The following is a 10,331-nucleotide window of genomic DNA, read 5'->3' as shown; positions in this document are numbered from 1 at the left end:
GTTGGTGTTGAGTTGATTGGTTGCCAAGTTGGTGTTGAGTTGTTGAGGCCCAGTAAACATGGAGGTCAGTTGGGGTCAGCTGTTATTATGGGATGTAATCTGTTATGTTTTACAGGAAACCTTTGGACCAATTAAAGATCAGAACCAAAATAAACAGGAACATTTCTGACCATTTATCTCCATAATCCATTCAAATATCTAACTAGAACAATAAACAATGACATAGATACATGGACTGCCTGAACTGTGACTGGTTACCATGGTGATGCTTTAAAGGTATACAGCAGCTGGAAATGGATCAAATGTTGCAGTTTTGGTTCCAATAGAACCGGGTCAACTGGACTGAAGGAGGAACCAGCTTTAGAACTGAATGATGGGCTGGATCCTGACAGAGTTTTTCCATCTGTCAGTACCTGATGTGGGCCAGGATCTCTCCAGACCTCTCCAGATCTCTCTGGATCTTCCCAGACCATGTCTTTCTGAGTTTTGCTTCTGTTTAGTCGTTTAATCTGATTCCTTTGATTTCTCTCGTTTGTCTCTGCAGGTGAAACTGTTCACCTGAGCACCACTCTCTAACCTCCTGATCTCCTCCTCATTGCCATGGCGACCACCCTGGAGACAATGCTGCTGCCGCCGGACCAGGAGCCGCGACCTGGGCAGCCGGACGCCTGCCTGGACCCTGAAGGCCGCTACTCGGTGGTCCCCTCGGTGGTCTGCTCCATGTGCTGCCTCTTCGGCATCATCTACTGCTTCTTCGGTGAGTTCCGATGGATTCAACCGGCTGCTGATGGAACTGTAACCTGACCGGATCCTGCCGGTTGGTTACGGTTCATGCGATCTGATCTCTATCTTGGTTCTGACCCTGAACCTGCTGCGTTCCTCCAGGCTACCGCTGCTTCAAGGCGGTGATGTTCCTGACCGGGCTGATGTTTGGCTCCGTGGTCATCTTCATGCTGTGCTACAAGGAGCGCGTCCTGGACACCCAGCTGAGCGTGGAGGCCTCGGTGGGCATCGGGCTGGGCATCGGCACGCTGTGTGGCCTGGTCACCATGCTGGTGCGCAGCGTGGGGCTGTTCATGGTGGGGCTGCTGCTGGGGCTGCTGGTGGGCGTGGCCACGCTGGTGGGCATGGCGGAGCTGTCCCAGGCCCCGTCGCGCTCCGTCTGGGTGCCGCTGGGCGTGCTGCTGGGCCTCGGCATGCTGTTCGCCGTGCTGACACTGCAGTGGCAGCGCCTCTTCACCACGCTGTCCACCGCCGTGTTCGGCGCCGCCGTCATCACCGTGGCCCTGGACTACTTCCTGGAGCTGTTTGCGCTCCTGGTGTACATCTACGAGCGGATCAAGGTGGAGCCGGGGAAGCCGGTGTGCTGGATGACCTGGCTGGTCCTGGGGGTATGGCCGTCCCTCACCCTGCTTGGGGTCATAGTTCAGTGGAAGGTGACCGCCGAAGGATACTCCCACACCAAAGGTGAAGAAACAATCTCCCAACCTGACACTGATGTTGCAGGTCATCACACCCTGATGTTTGTAAAGTTTCTGTCTGTCCCTTGTTCCTCAGTGATCATCAGCCGCCAGCAGCGAAGGATGCAGGTGATGCGGATTCGTCAGCGAGATGACCGCTACCGCAACAAGAAGAAGAAGAAGCAGCAGCATGGCTCCTCTCACAATCACCAGGCCAAGCAGCTCAACGCCGAGCCCGCCTACCGCCGCAAGCCGAACCCCATCCGCCGCTACGACACCGACGTCCTGTCGCCGGTAGCCAGCGTCACACGCCGTCTGTGTCCCAGCGCACAGAGGGTCTCCATGTCTCAGCTGTCTCTGTGTTGTCTTGCAGAGTTACATCCAGAGTTTCCGGGACCGGCAGGTTCAGGCGCAGCCCTTCCCCGGCCGGCTGGTAGGAGGCGCTCACGCTGTGGTGGAGATGGGCTACGACTGCGGCTCCACGGCGCCCCTCACCGGGGCCGCAGGGCCACCTCTACGGGCCTGACCTCTGACCCTTGACCTTCACGGGACTGATCAGGAGGAACTGACTAGAGCCACTACACTCACCACCGGATTGACAGGCAACCTTCTGGTGTTGACCTTTGACCCAGCAGGAGAATCTACCCACCTTTAGACTCTTTACAAAGTCTTGACACATGAGTTAAGCTAACTGTGGCTAATGAGCTAAGCTAGCCACTGGTTTTGTGACATTACATGCATGTAGACACTAAATACCCACACACCACAGCTCCAACCCTGAAGGAACCTACTGACCCGGTTCTGAGCTTTCTGCCTCCATCTTCAGTCAAACATCGACTCCAGTGGTTCCACTGTGAACCCAGCTCAGGTTCTAACGCCAGATCAGTCAAAGATCTGGGTCACCATTAAACTCTGGGTCATCGTCCAACTCTGGGTCATCGTCCAACTCTGGGTCATCGTCCAACTCTATTTGATCGTCCAACTCTATTTGATCGTCCAACTCTAGGTCATCGTCCAACTCTGGATTATTGTCCAACTCTGTGTCATTGTCCAACTCTGGATCATTGTCCAACTTGTCAACCAGTATTGCAGAAGCAACCAGCTCCTCAACTGCTTGGGCTCAAACAAATCCTTGAGCTTCACCAGGAAGGGACAGCTCAACACTAACTGGACGTCTTTTTCTTTCTGTGCCATCCAGACCACAACGACCTTCTGTGGAATGCGAAGAGACGTTTTCTCTGTAATAGAGGGGACACCCTTCGTCTCCCTTGGTGCTGGACAGAACACTGCTGTCCTGTCAAACTGCCTCGCCTCTCCTTGGACTGCCAGGTCAGCCAACCGAAACGCTCAGTGGGACACTTCCCTTCGGTAGCTATGGCAACACCAAGTCAGGTTGTGTTGTTTCCCATAGAGAGAGCTCTGTTTACACTGGCACCTCCCAAACACCTGAAAACTGGTTTCAATGACATTTGGTCTGGGACCACAGCCATTTCAAACAGCTAACGTCCCTCTAAAAACACGTTTAGCTTCTTATTACATCATTCAAACACCAAACTCACCTCAACGGGCGTGCAAGTGGACCGGTGTTAGCAGAAGCTAACGTCTGCAGTCTTCCTCTTCTTCGCTCTCGGTGTTTCAGCTTCTGAACTGGATTTTCTTTGGAATATTTTAGAAAAGAAATCTGTGAATACCGAACCGCTAACGGGCTCCACTGCAGCAGCTAGCATGGCAGCCATTTTGAATTTTGAAGCTACTTACTTTCTAAATTAAAATTGTCAGGTTGAGTTGATTTATGTAAACAAAACTTTATCACAGATGCCAAATTTTATTTAATTGAAAGTTTACAAAACAACCAAGTAAATTTAAACTTTGGAAGCCAAGTGTGCTAAATGTTTTCAAAGTTAGCAAAATGCTGATTTACTACATTAAACATTAGTTCCCTCTGTTAGCCAATTAGTCGATTAGCCCATTAGCGTAGAGGTATCCACCTCTAGCTTCTGCTAATAAGAAGCTAACATAAAGCTAGCGTTAGCCTCTATGGGTTCTGATCCAGACTGAGGTGCCGGTGTAAACGGATGAATCAGACCAGCAGCTGTCTGATTTCTCCATTGTGTTTTTCTTTATTTAGGATGATGTAACATCTGTCTGGTAAAATGTGAAACTTTAACGTGTTTTTAGAGGAGAACTGTGTACAGGAAATGATGCGTTTAGTGTGAGGAGCTGAACTGCATGAGATGAACTGGTTAGCTTCCTGCTGCGATCGGCTCCAACAGGAAACCTGTACAGAAACACTCTGCACTTATTTTAATGTCCAACAGGAATGAAGACATGCTGTATTTATTTATTTGGTGTTTTATTTATTTTGCTCAGCAGTTAACATGATCACATAACGTGATCATGTTTTTAAAGACTCTGATCATATTTAAAGCATGTGTTCCTGCTCTGTTAAAACAATAAAAACATTAAAATAATTTTATTATCGTCAGCATCATAAAATCATCTTTTCTGATTTGTATCTGCTCTTTGGCTCATTAATGTCCTGTAATATTAATGCAGCGATCATTTAAACATCAAAAATTAATCTAAATTTAAACAATTATTTATTTTTACTGGTTGAATTCAATTTCAAAATACTTTACCAAAACAAAAATACAAATGTGAATTCTTTAATCAATTTACATGAATTGTAATGTATTGAATTATTTAAAGTAGAGCAAAACTTTATTGTGATATGTGATCGATTCAAAAAATGACTCACACTTATCCATATTTATCACTTATTTGTAAAATAGAATAATAATTTATAAAGTTTGTTACATGTTAAAAGAATAAATAATTGCTGCAGTTATTTTTCTACATAATTATTTATGGTCATAAATCAGGAGTTTCATTTGTCAGCAAAGTCAGTGGGCGGGACTAACTCTGCTCTGCGCATGGTGATTGGTCCGTGGTTGTGTTGCTGTTCAGGTCAAACAATCAGACGTTGGTGTCAGATTTAGCTATTTCATAAAATATAATGATGTTTTAAAGAATAATTAATAACTACAATAACTGAGTGTCAATTATGGACACTTTTTAAAATGTCTGCATTTTTAATTTTTATACATTTTTTTTAAAAGATCACAGATAAGATCACATATTTTAAGAACTGAATGGATTGTGGCACTTTTGATGCTCCATAGTTGATCATGTTTAGTTGTCAGCTTAACGACTAAATTTTAGTTTAATGAACCGATTTCCATCCATTCTTAAACTAACAGGAGGCATAAACTGACTGATGTTTATGAAATAAAATCAAATTATTGTTTTAAAGTAGTTAGGATGAATTATTATCTGAGCCTAATATCCTTAAAATGCTAGTATCTTCTCCATCAATCATTTCAACTTTTTCCTATAATAATCGTTATTACATATTTGAATCTCATATTAGTAAATAACTTTCTGATTATAATCTGTAATGAAACAGAAGTGCAGAACCGATGTTCCTGTGGCATTTAATTGCTGCAGTTTCTCAGATCATCTGATGGGTTTTTATGGGAATTCACCAAAGCGATAAATGAATCGTTTCACTGCAGGATGAAATCAGCGCAGGCTAATGCTAATGCTAGCGCTGTGTTTAGTTCAGCTTTATTAGATTGAGTTGGTCAGAGCGCTGCGGAGCGTTGTGTCGTCCCTTCTTCCTGCAGATCCTCACATGATGTCCTGCTGGTGCTGCGTCGACTCGCTGACCACCTGGAGACAGAAGCTCAAGTCAGGAGCAGCACCGCTAATGCTAAAGCCAAAGTTAACTCTAAAGCTAAAGGCCGGTTGGGTCCACATGCAGATCCGTTGTGGCGCCACAGCAAACATCCTCCTGCTTTATTTGTTCCAGGATTCAGATTCTAAGAGAAAAACTACGGCAACAGGGAGGGATTTTCTGCATCAGGGTTTAAACTTTTCACGTTTCGTTTAGTTTTCGTTTTTTTCTGCGGTGCTGGTCAGTGTAACCAAGGGAAACTTTAAATCCTGAATCCAGATGAAAAAGTGAGACCAGGAAGGAAAAACGTCATTTAGACATTTAGAGTAGAACTAACAGAAAATCAACCTGACCTGTTTCCAGTGCCGATCGATACAAATGATCAGTTTAAAAGCCGATCAACTCATCAGTCAAAGAGAATCTGACATAAATTCACCTTTAGTTTTAGTTCCTGATGATCCTCCAACCTGAGCACTAAAAAAAAACTAAACATTGATTTAATTTATGTTGATGGTGTTTGCAAAACAAACCGTTTCAGATGTTACCTAGCAACACAAGCCCCGCCCACTTCATCATTATCAGCCTGTGATTGGTCAGCAGTTGGTTATTGCTGACCAACCAACAGAAACCCAACTGTAGATTCTGTGCTAAAATGTAGCCAACATGTTTTGCCACAGAGCATTCTCAACCTGGGAGGTCAGTGTTGATGTGTGTATCGGTGAGTGTGTGTCAGTATGTATTGGTCCAGCGGTGTGTATCGTGTGTATTGGCACTACCTCTCCGTCTCGGGTCTCGATGGTCTTGATCAGAACCGTTTTCTTGGAGAGGGTCTCTGCGGAGCGCTGCGGCGGTTCTGGGTTGGTTTCTGCTCAGACAAACAGGAGAGTCAGAGTCAGGAGAGATGGTGCGTTCAGGGACCGGCGGTGCGTTCAGGGACCATCGGGGCAGTATGTACCTCTGAAGCTCAGGGTGGAGAAGTTCTGCATGGGCAGGGCGATCCTGGAAGAGACAGTGGTTAGAGCCGGGCGGTTCTGGAGGTTCTGGAGGTTCTGTGCGGGTTCTGACCTGCTCTCCTCGCCTTCCAGCAGCTTCCTGTAGGTGGCGATCTCCACGTCCAACGCCATCTTGACGTTCAGCAGGTCCTGGTACTCCCTCAGGTGGCGCGCCATCTCGTCCTTCATGGTGGCGATCTCGGCCTCCAGCCGGGCCACCGTGTCCTGGAAGCCGCCCGCCTCGCGCCCGTGGCGCTCCTCCATGTCCCGCATCTGCCTCAGCAGGGACTCGTTCTGGACCAGAACCAACAGGGTAGAAACACATGGCAAGTTAACCACACAGAACTAGTTAGCCACAGAACCAGTTAGCAACAGAACCATTATCAGAATCGTTGTATCAGAACCATCAGGAGGTTCTGAGGACGCTCCCGGACCTGTGAGGTTCTGGTTCTACCTACCGTCCCTTTAAGGGAGTCGATCTCGCAGGTGTAGGCCTGGATCTGGTGCCTGAACTCCAGCGTCTCCTGGCGGGCCTGCTGCAGCGCCTGGTTGTTCTTACTGACGGCCTGGTTCAGGTCCGAAACCTGCAGGGACAGAACTCCGTCTTCATCTGCTCCATCGGTGCTGCCCTCTAGTGGTCAGATACACATGCAGATAAACAGGAAGCAGCAGGAAGTGGGTGACCTTGGACTTGTACCACTCTTCAGCCTCGGCGATGTTCTTGGCGGCGATGCCCTCATACTGGGCCCGGATGTCCCTCAGCGCCGCCGTCAGGTCCGGCTTGGACATGTCCATCTGGACCTGGACCTGTGTCTCCTGCATCTGGTTCTGCAGCTCCCGGATCTCCTGCAGGGGGAGACAGTGAGTCTGGGGCTTGGACTGGGCAGGTTGGAGGAGGAGGAGGAGGAACAAGAACCTCTTCATGGATCCTCTTGAGGAAGGCGATCTCCTCCTGCAGGGTCTCGATGCGTCTCTCCAGGTCCAGACGGGCCAGAGTGGCAGCGTCCACGTCCTACAGAACAAATCACACATCCTCTGAGCGACACATTTAAATTGGAAGTCAAACAGGAAGTCACACAGGAAGTCAAACAGGAGAAACAGGAGGAACAGAAAGTTAAACTTTAACTTGTGAATAACAGAAAAAAGATGCAAGGAATCCATGCAAGAGAAAACTGTTTCCTTTCTATTCACTTCCTTTCAAATATTCAAGGAAAAAGAAACTTTTCTGTAAAATTAAAATGTTATCTGATAAGTATTTTGGGAGGATTTTATTGTTTCAGGATTACAACGGAATAAAAAAGGATCCCGGATGAGCCCAATGCAGAAATCAAACGAAAATAAAAGCCTCAAAATAACAAAAACATGTTGGCTAAAGAAATGTAAACAACCTAATTCTATCAGTTATAAACCATTTTAAAATAAAATTATTAATAGAAAAGTGTTTTGTTTCTGTGCAATAATAATAAGTAACAATAAAAACAGCAACAGCAGAAAATCAGTTCATTATCAAATCTGATCAAGACTCACAGCTCTGAACGCAGCGAGGCTGTTCTCAGCTTCTTCCCTCTGGAGGATCTCCTCCTGCAGCCTGAACACACACACACACACACACACACACACACACACACACACACACACACACACACACACACACACACACACACACAGAGAGAGAGAGAGAGGGAGAGAGAGAGAGAGAGAGAGAGAGAGTGCTTCATTTGAGTCATGTCACCTTTAGAAACAAAACCAAACTACCTGAAACATTCTCTAAGTCTAGAAATGGAATAAATGTGTTTTATTAAAAATGCTGCAGCTCCTTCTTGCTGCTGCAGCTCCTGTGAATCAGTTTAATCTAAACATTGGACTCAAACTCTGTGTCTCTCTGGCGGCTTTGTTTCGCTGCAGAGTCTTTCTCTCCTTTTATAGAAGAAAACATGATGAACTCTGATCAGATTGAAGCAGCACTAATCTGTAATCTGTAACAGAGTCTAAACTAAAACCTTTTCATTTATAATTTAACAATAAACGTTTAGCCAGGCTAAAACTAAAGCTGCTGGTTCAGCAGGAAAAGTTTCAGTTTTATTTTAGAAACTTTCCTATAAACTCAGTCTGATGTGGGATTAACAAGAATAACATAAATATTAATCAAAAATAATGTGGGGCATCTCCTAGCCAGCTAGCTAATGCTGAAAGCTAATTTACTGAATAGCTTTTTTTTTTGTTTTAACTGAACAGGAAAAAGTCAAAACACATTTAATTTATATTAATTTAATCTAATCTAATCTAATCTAAGATATAATCTCTTAATACCTGTGAATAACTGGTGAATAAATTAAAGTGATTTCCTGCTATCAATTGTTCATAATCTGGAGGTGAAGCTAATGCTAATGCTAATACTACTGTTATTAATAAACATCAGAAGAAATTAATTTTAATTTCATGGGCACATTTAATTACACCTTAAGGTGTTAATAAAATGAAACAATATCACCAAACAAACTGTTTGATGTAATAAGCATCAGTTTAAAGCCTCAGAGAAACAAACTGTCAGTTATTAAGCAGAGATATGAAAACAATAATATTTTAGTCTGATTATTTTCAGCTGCAGGTCTGCTCTCTGCGCCGAGCTGCAGCTCTGCTGATGTCACAAGTTTTATTTTTACTAAAGCTTCTTTTTAAATGATAAATAATTAAACATATAGATGGTAAAATAATCAAAATGCCCGCTCTTGTTAATTAACTTCCAGGTTTAAAGTTTTTCTAACATTATTAATATTGAAATCATATTAAAAGGACATACTTTCATTTATTTATAACCTTTCAAAATATTTTTTTTATCTGTATGTTTTATAAAAATAAAATGAAATTAGATAATCCAGAAACCTTCAGAGCGACGAGACGAGATTAACATTAGTTCAGAATTTATCCTCCCTGACCTCTGACCCCTGATCCTCCCTGACCTCTGACCCCTGGTCCTCCTCCCTGACCTCTGACCCCTGATCCTCTTTCCTGACCCCTGACTCCTGGTCCTACCTCATCTTGACCTTGTCCAGGTCGTCGGCCAGGTTGTCCCTCTCCACCTCCAGCCGGGCTCTGTGATTGGTCAGGACCTCCACCTGCCGTCTCAGCTCGTTCATCTCGTCCTGGTAGAGGTCGGCGATGCGTGGCGTCTCCCGGTCCCGGAGCCGCTGGACCTCCAGAACCAGCGCCTGGTTCTGCGTCTCCAGGAAGCGGACCTTCTCGATGTAGCTGGCGAAGCGGTCGTTCAGGTGCTGCAGCTCCGCCTTCTCGTTGGTCCGTGTGGCGAGGAACTCCTGGTTCAGGGCGTCCGCTAGGCTGAAGTCCAGCGTCTCCCCCAGGCCGCCGTAGCGCCCCGCCGACACCCGGGTGGCCCCCAGGGGCCCCGCGGTCCCCAGGGACCCAGTGGACAGGCGGTAGGTCGGCGCGGCGGTGCTGCGGGTCACCTCATACACCCTGGAGGTCACGTGGGCCCCTCCGGCGGCGGCGGGGCCCAGGAAGGAGCGGTTGAGGGACGGCGAGGCGTAGGAGCCATGGCCGAAGGTGCGGCGGTAGGAGGAGGCGGAGCGGGCGGAGGAGGAGAAGGAGGCCATGATGGAGGTGCTGCAGCTGGAGGTCTGAGACGGACGAACCGCCCTGGGGTATTTCTACTTACCCCTCTGCCCCGCCTCCAGCCTCCTGATGACATCAGCTCTTCATCGCCTCTCCTCTTCCTCACATTCAGGCCAAACTGGAGGCCCAGGGGCCGAACTGGAGGCCCGGGGGCCAAATCGGCCCGCCGCAGCTCCTCCTGTGGTCCGAAAGACTCCAGAGGGAAACATGAACCAGATGATATGAGGCACATCACAGCAGCTTTTATTCATTTAACCATTAAACCACCAAACTACTTGTCACTTCCTACAGAAATTCTCCCATTTTTTCACATTAAAGCAGAATCTCAGGTTTATTTTCCATCTTCATGCTTCAGATTAATGGCTGATCAGATACTGAATAGTTTCTGTTTAATGATCAATAAATTGTTGAAGGAAGCTAACAGGGTTAGCGCTCTCTGAGTCTCTCTGGTGGTTTCCAGCCGTCCTGAGTGTCTCCAGTCCTCCCTGTCGTCAGGACATACCAATGTGAGGA

At 46.4% G+C, this 10,331-nt stretch overlaps 2 protein-coding genes across 2 annotated transcripts in view; one reads left to right on the top strand and one right to left on the bottom strand.

Moving 5' to 3' along the window:
• Nucleotides 1-3,936, top strand: part of tmem198ab (transmembrane protein 198ab) — a 13,271-nt gene extending 9,335 nt beyond the window's left edge. Inside the window, exons 2-5 of the mRNA XM_015035807.1 lie at nt 545-757; nt 886-1,467; nt 1,558-1,754; nt 1,834-3,936. Of these exons, the coding sequence (XP_014891293.1) occupies nt 601-757; nt 886-1,467; nt 1,558-1,754; nt 1,834-1,986 (1,089 nt within the window). The 5' untranslated portion in view covers nt 545-600 and the 3' untranslated portion in view covers nt 1,987-3,936. The remainder of the gene's footprint in view (nt 1-544; nt 758-885; nt 1,468-1,557; nt 1,755-1,833) is intronic.
• Nucleotides 3,937-4,575: 639 nt separating this feature from the next.
• desmb (desmin b) lies at nt 4,576-9,929 on the bottom strand. Its single transcript, XM_015035804.1, has 9 exons — nt 9,222-9,929; nt 7,716-7,776; nt 7,105-7,200; nt 6,873-7,034; nt 6,647-6,772; nt 6,262-6,482; nt 6,152-6,195; nt 5,973-6,061; nt 4,576-5,192 (listed from the first exon to the last, which is right to left on the bottom strand). Exons 1-9 carry the CDS (start codon nt 9,797-9,799, stop codon nt 5,151-5,153), a joined length of 1,419 nt encoding a protein of 472 aa, XP_014891290.1. The 5' UTR covers nt 9,800-9,929; the 3' UTR covers nt 4,576-5,150.
• Between the last annotated feature and the right edge of the window lie 402 nt (nt 9,930-10,331).

Source organism: Poecilia latipinna, unplaced genomic scaffold (assembly GCF_001443285.1).
Source record: "Poecilia latipinna isolate Pla-1442-1.1 unplaced genomic scaffold, P_latipinna-1.0 Scaffold348, whole genome shotgun sequence".
NCBI lineage: Eukaryota > Metazoa > Chordata > Actinopteri > Cyprinodontiformes > Poeciliidae > Poecilia > Poecilia latipinna.
Note: the sequence above shows the minus strand (reverse complement) of the source record. Positions and strands in the feature narration are given on the sequence as shown.

Bases quoted from the DNA above. Each gene is read 5' to 3' on its own strand.
- desmb (XM_015035804.1), bottom strand. From the start codon at position 9,799: ATGGCCTCCTTCTCCTCCTCCGCCCGCTCCGCCTCCTCCTACCGCCGC. The intron at 7,777-9,221 runs GTAGGACCAGGA...GTGTGTGTTCAG, and splicing joins CTGGACAAGGTCAAGATGAG to GCTGCAGGAGGAGATCCTCC. The intron at 6,196-6,261 runs GTCAGAACCCGC...TGTCTCTTCCAG, and splicing joins CTGGAAGGCGAGGAGAGCAG to GATCGCCCTGCCCATGCAGA.